The sequence below is a fragment of the Scardinius erythrophthalmus genome (assembly GCF_964197995.2).
Source record: "Scardinius erythrophthalmus genome assembly, chromosome: 11".
In the NCBI taxonomy this organism is placed as follows: Eukaryota; Metazoa; Chordata; class Actinopteri; order Cypriniformes; family Leuciscidae; genus Scardinius; species Scardinius erythrophthalmus.
The window spans coordinates 9,434,401-9,453,189 of record NC_138231.1 but is presented as its reverse complement, the minus strand read 5'-3'; the positions used below and the strand labels follow the sequence as shown (position 1 = coordinate 9,453,189).

General features: G+C 34.6%; 1 protein-coding gene across 9 annotated transcripts in view; it reads left to right on the top strand.

Annotated features, from left to right (window-relative positions):
* trdn (triadin) overlaps nucleotides 1–18,789 on the top strand; it is a 47,655-nt gene that overhangs the window by 7,142 nt on the left and 21,724 nt on the right. For 6 of the 9 annotated variants that reach the window (XM_081377797.1, XM_081377794.1, XM_081377796.1 and 3 more), the window contains 6 exons: nucleotides 1,414–1,467; nucleotides 3,641–3,772; nucleotides 11,054–11,080; nucleotides 11,883–11,909; nucleotides 15,297–16,889; nucleotides 18,708–18,752. In XM_081377797.1, coding sequence (XP_081233923.1) covers nucleotides 1,414–1,467; nucleotides 3,641–3,772; nucleotides 11,054–11,080; nucleotides 11,883–11,909; nucleotides 15,297–16,889; nucleotides 18,708–18,752 — 1,878 coding nt within the window. The remainder of the gene's footprint in view (nucleotides 1–1,413; nucleotides 1,468–3,640; nucleotides 3,773–11,053; nucleotides 11,081–11,882; nucleotides 11,910–15,296; nucleotides 16,890–18,707; nucleotides 18,753–18,789) is intronic. The other 3 variants (XM_081377800.1, XM_081377799.1, XM_081377795.1) reach the window with 2 other exon arrangements.

Below are 18,789 nucleotides of genomic sequence, written 5' to 3'. Positions count from 1 at the left end.
AAAAAGTCTTCTGGATAAAAAAAAATCTGCAATGTTGCTTCTCGTGTACATTTATCTTATTTTAATAATATTTAGACAAAAAAAAATTAAGAAAGATTAAGAAAATGATTTCCTGCATTGATATTGAACAGCAACCATATCACTGTATCACAGATAAGACCGAACCAGCACATTATCACTTAATTTAAAGTACATTAATTTAAAGTAAATTATACTAACCATATAATTTAAAGTACACACCTAATTGAACATATAAAAACTGCATTGAACTCTCTGTAATTTGTCCTCAAGATATACAATTCAAAGTCGCTGTGTATTTAGTTAAGCATTCATCTGTATGGTTTTCTGTCCCTTATATTGATTTCAAAGGCTTAGCTGCACTGCCCTGAGGAAAATGTCTATTGTTACAGATATCTTTTATATCTTAGGAGATTTATTGGAGTTATCTATTATAGAGACATCAACTTTGTCTCTGATTTTTTCTCCTTAAGAGAAATAAAAATGGAAACATGATACAGAAACAACGTATTATGGATATATAGCACATCTCAGATTATTGGTCATGTTTTGATTAGGTATGTTGGCAAAAAATCTGGAGGAGTCACATTTGAGATTATTGGGTCTTTTTCTAAATAGAAATGTATAAGCAGAAGACATAAGCAAACATTTCCAGTTGCTCTCCTTTTAAACTTATTTTCTGTCTAGAAATACAGAATTAAACAGAACTCATTTGTATTTTTCCTTTCCTTCAAGTTTACACGTCACACTCAAGCACCCAAAACTGTAAAATATTGTCAGTTTTGAGAGTGAAAGCTTATGCTGAATTTCCATAAAGTAGGTTCAAAAGTTAATCAAACAAATGTCACTGAATTCATCAGTATTGCATTAGCATCTCTGTGTAAAGGAGATGCCACAATTACGTTACGAGGCCTGAATTTCAATGCAGCCAGAAGCAACTTTATTTCACACAATTCTGACTTTGTATCTCGCAATTCTGACTTTATAACACGCAATTGTGACTATTTCACGCAATTCTGACTTTATATCTCGCAATTCTGACTTTATAACACGCAATTGCTTCCATAAAAATGCTCTACTTACAGTACGTAACACATTCACACTACATACAGTATGTATCCTGCTTCTTGTACCAGTTTTTTTTTTTTCTCTTAAAATGTGAATGTTTGCAGTTTCATTTTCACTGTGACATGGATTAATATGTCTCTTTTCGGACCTTCCCTGTGATTTTGTGCTGTAAGAGTGATTGTGTTTTGTTTATAATGGTGGCTAAATGAGCCTGTTTATCCTGCCTACAGTTCTGAGCATGCTCAGTGAGGGTGACCCAATGAGAGTGTGTGTACAGTATGTGTGTTGCTATCACACACCTCTGCTTCTGTGTCTCTCTCCTAACAGGACCTCAGCCACACCGTGTCAGGAAAACATTAAAGGAAACAGGCAGCCTTAGAGGCAAGCCATCTTATACATCTTACGCATATAAGCAGCGCTTATGTAGTGACCAACAAATTTGAAATAGTTATCTAAATGAATAAGCCACAGTTTTAAAAATGTAATTTCCTCATCCTGAATGGCATCTTCAAGCAGCATTTTTAAGGGATGCAAACCCTTTTCAATGTCAAGGTGACAAGATCTTTAAAGGTGATGCGAGTCTTTTTGCTTATCTTAAAATATAGACTCCTTTCCCAATTTAATTTGTAAAAAGATCTTTAACCTGTTTACTGTCACTCACATTTTTGAGTTTAGATCTGAACTATGACTACAGACCTATGGTTGGTTTCTTTGTGGCAGATTATTGCAAAAGTACTTAAAAAAAAAAGGTATAGAAGTTTACCATAGAAGCAAATGTACAGGACTAATACAAAATATATATTTGACAAAATAATTTGGACTCTAAGACAGGAACATCAAGGAACATCAAAGACATATGTCTAATTAAGTTGTGTTCCAAATTTACAAAAATTGAGCCAGCTAAAAGTACCATTTCCACGATAACACAATGTCCAATTTCAAAATCGTCAAATCATCAAAATGATTATTACTAAAATATGTGCTAAAGCACTTCAAGTGTCCCGTTACTGGGATCTAAGAAATCACCCACTTTACCTTTAATTAAGAAAATGTTAGTATATAATAATAATAATAATAATAATATTATCTATCACAATTCAAAAAATACCATTTTGTGCTAATTAACATAATGAAATATGGTTATGCGAGTCATTATGGACCTAATAGGCTTTTTAGATTTACAACTAAAACAGCTTTACTGCCCATCTAATGTGCCTTTACAAGCTGACTTTAACACATGCAGATTATAATAGTTGACCACCAGAATATTTTACAATCATATACTAATTTATTCTAACAGGAAAAGTAGAGGCTATAATAGAGGTCTGATGAGTCTGGAGTCTGTTCTTGCAGTCACGTCACCTCTGCATAATGGCTTCTGGTAAAATGGCTTTGACTCGGGTCATGCTGTTCACCTGCTGATAACTGCAGACAGACAGGCACTACATGATGATGTGTGAAATATGATGAGTATTCCTGTCGATGGGCAGTGGAAAGCAGGAAAACCCCAAACTTATCCAAAATGGAAACAAGTTTAACTGACTTGGCAATGGCATTTATATTTGTAGATCCATATATGCGCCCGTCTTTTTTTATGACATGTGGGCGTTAAATCCTTTTCGATGCTGAGTTTGAAATCATCAGATCTTGTCTTCTTATTGAAGATGTCATTCCGGTTCAATAGTACACTGATTATCCGAAAACAAGATAAGCATACAGTACATGGCCAAAAGTATGTGAACACCTGCTTCTAATGAAATGGTTTGGATTGCAGCTACATCATTACTGAAAAAAGCATAAATTGTGGGTTTTCAAACTTTCTGAGGCCAAGAACCCTAAAAATAATGATCTAATATTAATGAGGAACCCCCTTCCAAAAATATATGATCTAAAAACCCTTTTATGAAAGATAAATGATAGCATGATATAATAAAGGTACTGTACATCTTGCCTCCAGAATTAAATAATTGCCTTCATTAAAAACAAGATGTGACAGTATAAACAATATAATGGCAGTATATATGTAAGTGTATATGGCTCAAAACATAATACTATAAAAAAGTGCAGTATTCAATTATTTTGTTTTGAAAACAATAATATAATCAGTTATAGTGTATCTTTTTCTTCCGACTATGACAGTAAGATATATAGAGCTGATGTAAGAAATATTTTTTTCACAAGAATATATGCAGACTTGCTTACTGTAAAAAAAAAAACTGTAATAATGAATATGGAAAAGTAATACTGTAATGTCAAATTCAAACAACAACTCCCAATTAAATGTCCATGATTTTGAAACGTTCAAGCTGATAATGATGTGGTGTTCAAGTGTTCAGGTATATCATATACTTTCGGCCATATATATAGCTTTTGAGCTGGATTTTACACGGATAAAGATTTTGAGTTGCTTTTGTAGAGCATTGATGAACAGACTGAGAGTTTAGAAGTTTTTGCTGTTGTTATTAGAGCTGGTTAAATGGCTGTAAGTGAATGTACAGTTTGATGAGTGTATGGAAATATGTCTCAAGATGCCCTGTCTAAAACATGCTCTTAGGGGGTATTCACCACATCAGCCCTGATCCTATGAAGGCGGTGAACGAAGCAATGGATGACACTACCGATTGGATAACGTCAATCTTGACTTTTATGACTAATTTGGTAGCACCAGAAGAAGAGGAGGATGAAGGTATATAAACTTGTTGTAGCCTTTCTTTCACAATAGCAGCATGATCACACAACAAAGTGTTTACTGTAATATCACCAACATCTCAGAAACCACAGACTAACCCACAGCGGTTTGATCTGACGAGCCATGTGTACTAATAGGACTTATTAGAAATTTGAGCTGGCTTTTATTGGTCACGGTTTTCCCGTTCTGCAACCTGGTTTAAACCTGGTTTCCCTAAAGGATTGAAGAATAGCATGGATCAAATTTGTGTAAATATTTAATTTCAAGCAATCTATATTCTGGCATAATATTACAAGGTCTGCTAGAAATGGTGTGTGTCATAACCAGAAATATTAAAGGAATGGGTCACTATTTTACAGCTTTACACTCCAATGAAGAGTTTTGAGAAAGAGGACGAGGAATTTCTACCAGGAACTGTCTGCCACATGTGTGATTCTACAAAATTACAATAAAAACCAAACAAAACAGTATCACATCTCTGTCATTAATCTCAGTAGCACCTCAATGCAGTACACAAGATCCGGGGGGAGGAGTCGGATCTTATATAAGGGGTGGAGATTGGTAGGTTTAGGGGTGGAGATGGGTAGGTTTAGGGGTGGGTTTAGGGATCAGGGGGTGGAGACTGGTAGGTTTAGGTATGTAAGGTGGGAGGAGTTGGATCTAGATCCGACTCCTCCCCCCGGATTTTATGCTCTGCATTGAGGACCATCTCATTAATCTCGCACATCAAATCTTCTTGGTTTCTTCTGATAATAATCTCAAGTTATGTTAAGTTAAGATGATTCACAAACACATACATAATATGCAGTAACATTTATCCAAGGCAACTTGCAAATGAGAATACAAGCATAAGCAATTGATTGAAAGGGGACAATACAAGTAATGCTACAGAATTTAATTTGAGTACTAGAAGAGTATAGAAAATATATAATATACTATATAAAGGCTAGTTGGCTGGAGATGTTTTTTGTACATGAGAACAATCTAATTCAATATTAATTCTAGGAAAGCAAGTCTTGCAATTATTTTATTTCTAAAGTAACTTTAAGTTAAGAATTTCTCTATATATTTGTTAACTGGAAAACAAGACAGCAATACTAATTAAGAAAATTATGTTTGCAGTTTAGTGCAAGAGAACAGATGATGCACTATTTGTGATATTTGTCACTATTGGAGAACAATGAATCTCAGAGAACAATGAATCTCATCTTAGATTCATGAATCTGAATCTCCCCTCTGTAATTTTGGAGGCTAATGAGTCATTGTGGTCTCATTGAGGCAGGCTCATATGGCCCTGTCTTTAACCACAGATGCACTTAGAAAGGTCAGAAGAAATGTTTATTAGGTGCTCTATCTCGTCTCCTTTTTATTCTGATTTTGTATCAAGTTTAGCCTAGTAAATTCTCTTTAACTTCCATGACCTTGAAAATGTATCACATCTGTTACTACACTATCCAACCCATACCATGATGGAAGGTTAACAAACAAAACTGCTGTTAAAACTGACACTTTTAATAAAGGCAAATATAAGCCGTTTTGCTTTAATCTTCAAGCAAAATCTCCAAAGATAAATAATGCCTACGAAGATTAAATAAGACCTATGAAATAATGAATCTGACCACAGACCACTGTGATCAATTAGGAAACCTATAACACCAGAAGACTCGAGTTTTAAGATCTACATAATTCACATAAGTAGTATTTAGCATTGAGCTGAGCACAAACGTTTGAAATCATCTAGTTAAAATCCAGCAGAAATAAATGTTTATAGAGCTGTCAGAAAACAAATGAAGTACACGTATGCACAGTGAACACATTCAAATGCATCAATAAAGAGAGCTCAAAACAAAGAGAGGCACAAAAGCGACATTGCCTAGATTGTTGAACCAATAACACGCTTGGCTAAGATTCTTCATAAGTCACCTTGAGGTGCTCTGAATAAATGCATGTGGACTGACTGCCACATTGCTTCAATACCTCCAGTTATAAATGAATGATTTCAGATAAATACATAACATACCAACAGAATAATCTCAGCAAAACAAAAACCTTGCAAGTACACAAGGTATACAACCTGATCACACATATATATATATATATATATATATATATATATATATATATATATATATATATATATAGTACCAGTCAAAAGTTTGGAAACGTTACTATTTTTAATGTTTTTGAAAGAAGTCTCTTATGCTCATCAAGCCTGCAGTAAAACAAAAAACAAAAAAAAAACAGTAATATTATGAAATATTATTACAATTTAAAATAATGGTTCTCTTTTTTAATATACCTTTAAATGTAATTTATTTTTGTGATGCAAAGCTGAATTTTCATCAGCAAGTACTCCAGTTTTGGGTGTCTTATGATCCTTCAGAAATCATTCTAATATGATGATTTATGATCAATGTTGGAAACAGTTGTGCTGCTTAATATTTTTTTTATAACCTGAGATACTTTTTTCAGGATTATTTGATGAATAAAAAGTTAAAAAGAACTGTATTTATTTAGAATAGAAATCTTTTGTAACAATATACACTACCGTTCAAAAGTTTGGGAACAATAACTTTTTTTTTTTAAAGAAACTAGTACTTTAATTCAACAAGGATGCGTTAAATTGATAAAAGGTGATGGTAACGATTTATTTTGTTAGAAATGTTTTTATTTTGAATAAATGCTGTTTTTATGAATAAATGCTGTTAACGTTTTACTCATCAATGAATCCTGAAAAAAGTATTCCAAAAAAAATATTAAACAGCACAATTGTTTCCATCATTGATAATAACTGAGTATCAAATCATCATATTAGAATGATTTCTGAAGGATCATAAGACACCAAAGACTGGAGTACTTGCTGATGAAAATTCAGCTTTGCATCACAAAAATAAATTACATTTTAAAATATATTAAAAAAGAGAACCATTATTTTAAATTGTAATAATATTTCATAATATTGCTGTTTTTTTTTTTTTTTTTTTTTTTTACTGCAGGCTTGATGAGCATAAGAGACTTCTTGCAAAAACATTAAAAATAGTAATGTTTCCAAACTTTTGACTGGTACTGTATGTATATATATATATATATATCTAAATACACAAGGTATACAAACTGATCACAATACAGAAAACAGTACAGGTCAAAAAATTTGGAAACATTACTATTTTTAATGTTTTTGAAAGAAGTTTCTTCTGCTCATCAAGCCTGCATTTATTTGATCAAAAATACAGAAAAAACAGTAATAATGTGAAATATTATTACAACTTAAAATAATAGTTTTCTATTTGAATATACTTTAAAAAATAATTTATTCATGTGATGCAAAGCTGAATTTTCAGCATCATTACTCCAGTCTTCAGTGTCACATGTGACATCCAGTCTATCACATGATCCTTTAGAAATCATTCTAATATTCTGATTTATTATGAGTGTTGGAAACAGTTCTGCTGCCTAATATATTTGATGAATAAAAGGTTAAAAAGAACTGCATTTATTCAAAATAAAAAAATATTTTCTAATAATATAAATCTTCTTTACTATCACTTTTTATGAATTCAACACATCCTTGCTGAATAAAAGTATTGATTTATTTCAAAAAAAGAAAGAAAAAAAATACTGACCCCAAATTACTGACCAGTAGTGTATATTGTTGTTACAAAAGATTTCTATTTTTAAAAAATTTGCTTTTTTTTTTTTTTTTTTTTTTTTTTACTTTTTATTCATCAAAGTATCCTAAAAAAGTATCACAGGTTATGAAAAAATATTAAGCAGCAGAACTGTTTCCAACTTTGATAATGAATCATCATATTAGAATGATTTCTAAAGGATCATGTAATAGACTGGAGTAATGATCCTGAAAATTCAGCTTTGCATCACATAAATAATTGATAATTTAAAGTATAATAAATTGAAAACAAATAATTTTAAATTGTAATAATATATCACAATATACATATTTTTTTCTGTATTTTTTATCAAATAAATGCAGGCTTGATGAGCAGAAGAAACTTCTTTCAAAAACATAAAAAATAGCAATGTTTCCAAACCTTTGACCTGTACTGTATATGTATGTATGTATACAAGCTTTATAAAAATGATCATTCTAGAAGAAAATTTCAGATGGCACTTCATATATATATATATCACAGGTCATATGGGTCATTCTTGGGATTCAGTAATATTTCATCCTGGATAGTATAATATTTCATACATATAATTATTTTTCTAAATATCCCACATCATTAGGCACATCAAACCTCCAACAATTCATATTTTTCCACCTCAGGCATTAAAGACCTTTAATTATTTTCAGTTTTCAATTTTTCCCCTGATTTAACTTTTATTTTATTCTATTATTCAATTTAGATGTTTAATTAAAACCACAATTTGATTGTGTTAACTATTTATTCCCCAAAAGAATAGTTGAGAATAGTGTGACAGGGTCGAAGACTCTAACCGGTTTAAAGGGAGACATTGCCTTCAAATTTATATTTTAAATTTTAAATATCTCATATTTTGCCCTTCCTTCTGGGTCAATATCTGCATGCACAACACAGTCTTTCTATTGCTGATGTGGCTGCCATTTCTGACATAGGATGCTTATCAATGGTTAAGTGGACACAATACATCAAATATTCTAAATTATGATTTTAAATCATGATTTTATTAAGTATATCTTTACTGAAACCATGACTATTTTATATTTTTTATTACATTTATTCATAAATGAAGTAAAAAACTCAACCTTGTCACAAATGTTGAACCCAGAAACAATAAATACATACAGTACCAGTCAAAAGTTTGGAAACGTTACTATTTTTAATGTTTTTGAAAGAAGTCTCTTATGCTCATCAAGCCTGCAGTAAAAAAAAAACAAAAAAAACCCCTAATATTATGAAATATTATTACAATTTAAAATAATGGTTCTCTTTTTTAATATATTTTAAAATGTAATTTATTTTTGTGATGCAAAGCTGAATTTTCATCAGCAAGTACTCCAGTCTTTGGTGTCTTATGATCCTTCAGAAATCATTCTAATATGATGATTTGATACTCAGTTATTATCAATGATGGAAACAGTTGTGCTGTTTAATATTTTTTTTGGAATACTTTTTTCAGGATTCATTGATGAGTAAAACGTTAACAGCATTTATTCATAAAAACAGCATTTATTCAAAATAAAAACATTTCTAACAATATAAATCGTTACCATCACCTTTTATCAATTTAACGCATCCTTGTTGAATTAAAGTACTAATTTCTTTAAAAAAAAATAGTTATTGTTCCCAAACTTTTGAACGGTAGTGTATATTGTTACAAAAGATTTCTATTCTAAATAAATACAGTTCTTTTTAACTTTTTATTTTTATTTTTATTACTGTTTTTTTGTTGTTGTTGTTTTTTTAACTGCAGGCTTGATGAGCATAAGAGACTTCTTTCAAAAACATTAAAAATAGTTACGTTTCCAAACTTTTGACTGGTACTGTATATAGGCTATATATATATATATAGGCTATATATATATATATATATATATATATATATATATATATATATATACACACAAACACACAGTAAAAGAAAATGCCTCATTTCCAGTGTCCAGACAGACGAGTGTCAGATGGCAGCGTGCAGTGTGTACTGTTTTGAAACTGAAGATGAAAAATGTCTTTACCCGAGTCGTTCACAAGCAGCACGTGCAGATGTTGAACTGAATGATTCACTCTGGTTTTTTAAACCCTCCGAACGATTCATTGATAAGAACCGATTCAAATGCGAATCATTTGAGAATCGGGCCTCGCTAGTTTCGATTCGAAACTGACAGAAAATACCGAACACCCTTACATATTGTGAGGGAAAATATTTCTCAGACAAAAATTATCAATAAAATATTAAAAGACTTTAGATGCACTGTGATTTAAGCCTATAACTGACTGTTGAATTTAGTCCCTATAAGATCAAAATTGAAGTAGCCTAGCTATTCTGCTATTTTTGCATTTAGTATGAATATGTGAGCCTTACTGTTATCCATAAGCTAGTGTGCTCCAAAACAATGACAAAATGCGCATTTATGATGAAAATAAATAAACAAATAAATGCATACATACATGAGGGTAAAGCATTGAAGTGTACAAATAAACAAAATAGTAAGTGTACTAAGTACAAACACAATTCTATTGGGCTACATACTGTATAGCCTGGATGAATATTCTGTGCCTAGGATGGTAAAAAAAGCATATGAATAGGAACCTATTAAGATCTATTATATCCTACATGAATACATTATTATTGTGAGTGAGATACACCATGTTTATGGAATTCCAAACAAACCATTGCCATTTTATCATACTGAATTAACATTTAATGTTTTTGACAAATGTCACAGCCAGGGATAAAAAAAAAAAAAAAAAAAATGTTTAATGTAAAAACTGTAGTAGAAAAATTGACTCCATGGCTTGAATTGCATTGTTCACACCACACAAGAATTTGAATTAGAAAGACAAGAAGAGGAATTCACTGAATTGCAATTAAACAGGTGATGCATTCTGGGAAATAAGTGTTCTTCCACCTATATGTTTATTTATCAAATACAGTGAGATATATAAATGACATGCACATTTTAAACTATGTGGCATTTCAGTTGTCAATCTTTAATGTTGTATAATCTTATTTACCAGATTTGATAGTACTGTATACAGAAATGGGAATTTATGAACACATCAAAAACTTACTTTCATAATCATTTCTGGAAATGAGAAATGTAATTTCAATCATGAAAAATATTACTCAACTCTCTATACAAAATCACCAAATATGCTCTGCTTTTCATTGAGCACCAAAGGATACATTTACAGATCACACTGGAATAAAACAGGCTCGCCAGATCAATTCGCTCAGCAGACAAACAAGCTGATTAATTAAACATTCTAATTGCACACATGTAAATGCATCATCGGGCATAAAGGTGGCTTCACATGCCGAATAATTTTGATTTGAACCTGTTTGTCGCATGCAAATTAAATGTGTAAAAGTGTGAAATATAAAGATTGCAACACTTCTCTGTGTCTGTGTGTGTGTGTACTGATGTTGACATGCCCTTTTTTATAGAAGATCTTAGAGGCCAGGAATAAAGTGCTGTGGACTGCAGACAAGCCTTTTCCCTTCTCTGATCCACATTTATAATTTATTCAACCCTCATCAATGTTTCAAAAGATCTATTTTGTAGGTTCTTTTCTAACACTGTCTTCTGTATTCCTTCCTCCTCCGCCAATTTAGGTGATCGTCATTTTGTGAAGAAAAAAGGTTAGTATCATTCTCTGTGCTCCTTCACTTTGAACATGCACACAGAAGATATGCATCATTTTTAAAGGTGCACTAAAATTCTATTTTAATTGTTTGACATAAATAAATGAATAGTGTTTAAAATCAACATGAGATGAAGAATCCAGTCATATCTGTTAGGATAGGATATACCAAGCCTTTTGCACATCTTAAACATGACCTGACCTTGTGAGGTGTACTTTCTTCTTCATGGTTTTCTGAAGCATTTATTCTCAAATTAAAGTGGACTACGACAGCACTTTAAGGGTGTCAAGTGGTGTTTGGCATAAATAATTAGATTCAGACAGTTGTTTTGAGAATTGATACATTACTGCTGAACTAAATAAATATGCAAATCTCCTCACAAAACGCTTCTCACATTAGGTTTGTGGGACTTTCAACTGTTAATTGAGGAAGTATTAGGGGCAATATTTGAAGAGCAATCATTAGTTGCCTGAAAGGGTGAATATTTTGTCAGGTTGTTAATTTTTTTTTTTTTTTTTTTTTACATAAAGCAATGAGTTTGGAGTACCATATTCAAATTAAAGCCTCACAAAATGTATTAGGCTACAAATTGGGTTCTTACAAAGCAGTGCACCTTGTCATTGATGATATTAAATAGATAGTTGTTCCGAACCCCTAAGGTTTTCAATCTTCTGTTGAGCACAAAACAGAATTTCATCATTTTTTATTTTATTTTTACCATGCATTAAACCTCACATTAACCAACTAACTTAATCACAGTTGTTCGTATATTCTTATGGTCTGTGCATCTCTCCTCTAGGAGAATTCCTGCCACCAAGAAAAAAAGGTCTGTGTCTTGAAGAGAGCTTGATGAGATTGCATTCATTAGAGAATTCACAACCCATCAGCATAACAGATAACAGTTTGCTTGAGTCTGTAATTAACACATTTATATTAAAGTTGCATTAGGAGGGCAAGCATTAGAGTATTTTATGGAGAATGGGCATTATGCTGTCATTGATTGCATTTGGAGCCATGCATTCATAATCATTTCCCTTTGTGTTCACACACCCTAATTATGCTCCCCATGCTAATCAGTGTTCCATAAAGCTGCATGTATTTGTCTATTAACATTTTCATGAAATTATCATTAAGCTGGTAATGGTAAGCTCTAAATGGTAAAGCTATTGCAGAAAGCATCTAAACACCATTATCAGTTTCAGCAAATGCAAATGTTTGTGAATAAAAATAGTCCCACATATGTGTAATAAAAGTCTGAATTTGATTATATGGGCAACACATTTGCTGTCATTTGTCATATTAACACTTAAGGGAACTCTGCAAGCCTCATAAATTGGTGTGCCCCTGTTTTGCTTTAAAGGTACAGTCCATAATTGTTGACACAGGGACACCTAAGAGACCAGGAAATTAGATGTGTGCTCCTAAGACATATAGGCAGTGTCACTGGAGGAGATTTATAAACCATAAGTATTGTTCTTATGATGATGCTATACGCTCCATTGTGGCGCGGTAATTTCAGACACTGTAAACTTCCTTTTACAATGATTTTTATTGTACACTGTTTAAAGTACCTTCTTAAAGACCCCATGATATGTATTAATGAATGCTTACAGTTTTTCCTATGGTAACAGGAAATTAGAGTGCACACACTTTTAAAAACCAATAGAGTGATGTATTTTTTTAGGCCAAAGCCTGAAAACAAGTTTTAGCATTTTAGCACTTCCAATTCCAATTCCAAAAAGTCTGAAATAAGGTGTCTGGTTAACACAAGCCCAAGATATTTGTCAGTGTTTATTATGCATGCTTAACCGGTCCTACTCGACCCACTTCAAGCTGGATTCGAACCGGGGGCTCTGGCGTGGGAGGAGGGTGTGATAACAAGGACGTTAAAGACCGCAGTCTCTAGCGTGCCTCTTGAGGCAAGGGGAGTGAGGTTTACACGCACAGCTCTTACTTGCCTACATCCATTACACGATTTATCCATGCACATCTTTTTATATACTCATGTTCCATTAGCCTGGCAAGCCAGACCTACATCAAGATGTTAGGTCTGGCAACTCACCATAGACACGGCTCAATCCGAGGGGCGGGATAAACGGCTGTCTTTCAAATTCCCTCTTCACGCAATAGGACAGCGCTTCAACCAACCAGAGCATTTTCCCAACAGCGGAGCTAGTTGATAGATTCAACTTTTGCCATATCTGGCCGGCAAAACTACAAACACATCTTCCTTTTTTTAAGAATGACTTAATGACTTTGTTCTTTGCTCTTTTCTCAAAGAAAAACTTAAAGGAATACTCCACCGTCTTTTCATATTAAACTATGTTATTCCCTTAACTAAGACGAGTTGATACATACCTCTCTCGTCTCAGTGCGTGCACTCAATCGCTCTGGCGCGCGGCGAAACTTTGTTCACTCAGTTCATTCAATACGGGCCAAGCAGAGAAGCTACCAAACACCTCCACGGTTTCCCTATTTAAACACAGTTACTCGCGTAGTGTAACTCGACCTAGGACGGTGACACAAAACAAAACGTTGCGCTTTTCTAAGCGTGTAAAATGGATAACTATATTGTTTGGCGGAATACCATAGCAAGTGCTTATGAGCACTTCGACTTGGCGGAGTAATATCTTCACTCGTGAAAAATCCTCTCACCGGCCCCCGCTCTCTCTGGTGAAGATATTACTCCGCCAAGACGAAGTGCTTACACGCACTTGCTATGGTATTCCGCCATACAATATAGTTATCCATTTTACACGCTTAGAAAAGCGCAACGTTTTATTTTGTGTCACCGTCCTAGGTCGAGTTACACTACGCGAGTAACTGTGTTTAAATAGGGAAACCGTGGAGGTGTTTGGTAGCTTCTCTGCTTGGCCCGTATTGAATGAACTGAGTGAACAAAGTTTCAAAGAGCGATTAAGTGCACGCACTGACACGAGAGAGGTATGTATCAACTCGTCTTAGTTAAGGGAATAACATAGTTTAATATGAAAAGACGGTGGAGTATTCCTTTAACTCCAAGTCCTCCAGAGTCGTGGCCAAAGCCGATTCGAAAGACTGTTCGCCAGCAGCAGCCGCCATTCTTTGTTTTCAAGTAGCAAGGAACCGTCGCAATTCTGTCGTCATTATGTTAAGCCCGCCCTGCCTACTCTATACACGACGTGATTGGCCTGACCCAATTTAGGTTTTTGCAGCTCGAAAGTCAATGGAGAGTTGCTAGACTACCCTGGCTGCAAAATACATTTTGCTGCCGCTAGGGTGCGTCTAGATTTCTGGGCTAATGTTCCATGGTAATATCTGTAAATCGGAAAAATAAGCTCCCCCTCCGCCTTTCAACAACATCTCTTCTTTAATGAGGACTTAATGCAGAGCTGGATAATAAAACCTCCCCTTCCGCAACCTGACAATTACATAAAATCGCAGCAGTTTGCAAACAACAATGCAATGATCCAATCAAATACTGATCGACAAAATCAAGTCTCGCCTTACTTTTTTTTCTTGTTCAAAAAGCCATTTCCCTTGGTCACCATTGGGAAGAAAAGACGGTCACGATATCTGTTTCATGCCGACTTTAACAGACATTGACTAATGGTGCGGTCACATTAGCAACATTTCAAAGGTCCATTGTTTATTGTCAATAGTGTTGCGATATGTGAAGCACAGCTCACACAGAAGTCACTTTCAAACCAATTAACTTTCTTGGTTTGTGACCAACTTGAAACCCTTACAAAATATGCATGGGGAAATCTTTCGCCCTCACATGAAATTCAGTCGTGTGGATTCGATTTGATACTTGTTTTTGGTTCAATAATTTTCCAAACAACAGTAAATGCAACCGAACCTTAAAAGCCACAAAAGTTTGGACAATTTGTTATTCTGACAATATATTGCACCATTAAGAGGCCTCATCAAGCTATGAGCAATATGCAGAGCTCCTTTGTGCATCAACAGTTGTACAAAAAAAACAAACAAAAAATTACCTTAGGAACCTATTCGTTTGCATGTCTTCTAAGTATTCACCTATCTAATAGCATACTACTAAAGGGATGCTGTCACAGTAAAATACATAATATGCATAATATATCTGATTATATGTTATGCACTGGATTGTGTATGTCTAGCCAAAATTTTTTTGAATCTGTCTCATCCTGTGGGGTTTGAACCCCACACTCTCTACAGCTTCACTGACATTTCTGACAACCTAATGATATAGTTGCAGAGATACGGGCCAAGGAGATCTTAGAAGAGGAAGGGGAGTATGAGGAGGAAGAGGAGGAGGAGGAAGAAGATGAGATGGCTGCTGACGAAGAGGTGGAGGTGGAAGAAGAAGAAGAGGATGATGAAGAAGAAGTAGAAGAAGAAGATGGTGAGGAGATTGAGGAGGAGGAAGAAGAATCTGCTGAAGAAGAGGAAGATGAAGAAGAGGAGGAAGCAGCAGAGGAGGCTAAAGAAAAGGAGAAAGAAGAAGCTGATGCTGAGGAGGAAGAGGTAGATGAAGAGGAGGAAGCAGCAGCAGAGGAGGCTGTGGAGGAGAAGAAGGGAAAGGAAGAGGAGGCTGAAGAAAAGGAGAAAGAAGAAGCTGAGGAGGAAGAGGAAGATGAAGAGGAGGAAGCAGCAGCAGAGGAGGCTGTGGAGGAAGAGGAGGAGGAGGGAAAGGATGAGGAGGCTGAAGAAAAGGATGAAGTGGAGGCTGATGAGGAGGAGGAAGCAGCAACAGAGGAGCCTGACGAGGAAGAGGAAGGAAAAAAAGAAGAGGCTGAAGAAAAGGAAGAGGAAGAAGAACATGAAGAGGAGGCTGCTGCTGCTTTTTCTGCTGCTCCCGAAAAGGAAGATGCTTCCATCCCTGCCAAACCCGATGAGGAGAAAGATGAAGCTGCAGAACTTGTCACCTCTAAAGAAGCTGAGGTGGCTGAAGATGATGATGAGGAGGACAGAACTGATGCAGATGAAAAGGTTCCTACTACATCTCTAGATGATCAGGATGATGAATCGAGCAAAGCAGAAGAGGAGGATGAAGATGGTACCATAGATGATCTAAAATCTGATGCTGAAATCCTCCCACCTTTGCCCACAGAAGAGCACGACGATGAAGTTGTAGCTGATGATTCCTCCTCTAAAGATATCAAAGAAGCAGAAGATGCTCTTGAGGGTGGGGAGGCTGGCCATGAAGAACCACCCACCGATGACAGTACTGATGATGACCAAAAAGATGACCAAAGTGAGGAGAAAGATGATGACGATGATGTCCAGGAGGCTGATATCCCCATTGTGCTTGGTATCATAGCAGATGCTGGTGTTACAGTCACTGATGTTGAAGCTCAGGAAATTGGTGAGGAACCTACACTTAAAGTTGATGGTGATGCAGAGATATTAACACCCATAGAGGAGAGTGCTGCTAAAGCTGACGACGCAGTAGCTGATATAGCTGGCTCACAAGATGGCTTAAGCGCTACTGATATCCCATCTGATGACCACGATGATAAGATAGCTAAAGAACTAGCTGACGATCATGGTGAGGGAGTAAAAGACAGTCTTAAAGATGAGACTGGTGTTTGGCTGAAAGACGCTGACTCTGAAAAAGATACAACAAGTGAAGGTGAGGGTGTTACTGAGGAGCCTGAGCTAGCTGATGATGTTGCAGATAAGGAGGAGCAGGAGGCAGAGGGAAAAGAGGAGGGAGATGAACAGATAAGTGGTGAGGATGATGATGGTATTATAGTAACAGCACCTGTAGTTAGTTCCGAACCAGGTGGAGATGAGACAACAGTGGTGGCTGATGAAGATGATGGCTCTTCACCTGAAAAAGGTACCAAAAATATTTTTAGTTGTTGACTCCGAAAAGGTTTTTTTTTGTTTTTCAAAAATGTGTTCATGGCAAAATGACAGATAATCTTGCAGCCAGTGATTTTAGGGTTGGGAACTGAGAAAAAAAATATGTAACCAAATAATGTTTTGTTTCTGCAGTTTTCACACATGCATTTGGATGCCGTCGGAACACCATACTAAAATACTCTGACAGAGTTTCCTTAACCTTTTCACTGGCACTGCAGCATCATTACTGAATCTACATTGCAAAACAAACAGCGCGACCAATGTAGTTTGATTCCCAAAAGAATCACTTCGAGCTGGTTCTTGTTAGTGAATCAAAAAACACCCAGCACAACGTGTAGTCTGTTTCCCGAACAAATGACTCTCTTTTTGGTCGACTCTTTTTAGTGAATTTTGTCAGTAGTATTTTATAAAAAATAATGAATGAAATTTGTTTACACATTTTTTTTTTTTTTTTGTATTGTATTGATTTTAACATATTTATGGCAAAATTATTAATAAAAAAATTTATTTTTAAAATTTAAAATTTAAACACCTTTTTCAAAAACTGTTTTAAATAATTTGTTTTATATAATTTGGCAGTAACATTGCATTTCCAAACATCACATTCTTTACAAGTACTAAAAGAATACTTGATGGAACCATTAAGGAACCATAATCATTAGCAAAAAATTCTCAAGAATTCTTTATGATTCCCATTGCTAATTGTTAGTCTGCAACCCTGTAAAAGTGATCAGTTGACTTAGTTTAAAAAGAAAATATGGAAACCTGTTGCCTTCAAATTATTAAGTAAATAAACCATGCATGATTGAAAAAAGTAAGTTATGTGGAATTGTCAAGTTCATGTAAATATATATATTTTTAATTACGCATGAAGCTCATTTACTTAATTTTAAGGCAATGGGTTTCCCCACTTTTTTTAAGTTAAGTCAACTGATCACTTTTTACTAATTTAGCTTTTTTTAACCAAAGGTTTACTCAATTTTAGCCAAAAACAATAATCATTTAGACGTCACTTTGCTGTCACACAAGAATTTAGTCTAAGTTTGCTACCATGCATATCCAAATACGCTGGTAGGAAAGGACCCCATTTGAGTTCTAATTGAATTGATGTCTAATTCATGCTGGGTGGATCAAAGAACAACACCTGGTGTATTGCTGTTCAGCTGCCAGTGAAACGGTTAGAATCCATGAGAGACTGCTTTCATGTGAACTGTCACCAAGCGGTTGTCCCGAAAGAGGTCATTCAAGGGTATCAAAGTTCTAGATGATCAAGGAAAAAATGGGAAACTAAGCTAAATGAAGGTCAAAATTGGTTACCGTGGCTTAAATGAGTAGTTAAGAATAGTGGTCATAGTCATTGTCTTATAGCAGCGCATAAAGCAATTAATTGGTAAGCTTAGATAATGTATACCGCTTATGCTTTTTACTAATGGTCGTTAAAATAAGGCTGCTTGACTTAACCCTGCTAACCTAATTTAGCTGATTTGATAATTCACTCTGCGCAAATCTAAACCAACTGTTCCAATTCTTAACTCGCTACTGATGTTGCTAATGAATTTTGAAGGATCATCCTCAATACAATAATTGAAAAAAATGTTCATGTAAATTAAATCTGATTATATCTCTTTGTAAAACACTAATGCAATCTACCCAACAACTAAGGGAAAATCTTAGCTGCGCCAAAATTGCTTGGCAGAGTTCAAGAATAATAGGTCAAATGAAAATAAATTGTTACCCATTGAGGCCTCTGCTGACTTTGTCATGTGTGTAACTCATCTATGTGATACAACAGCTTCTGAAGCCAAAGAGGATGTGGACATGGAAGAAACGGTTCAAGGTATAGTCTGTTTTCAAAATGCTCAGTATGAAAAGCA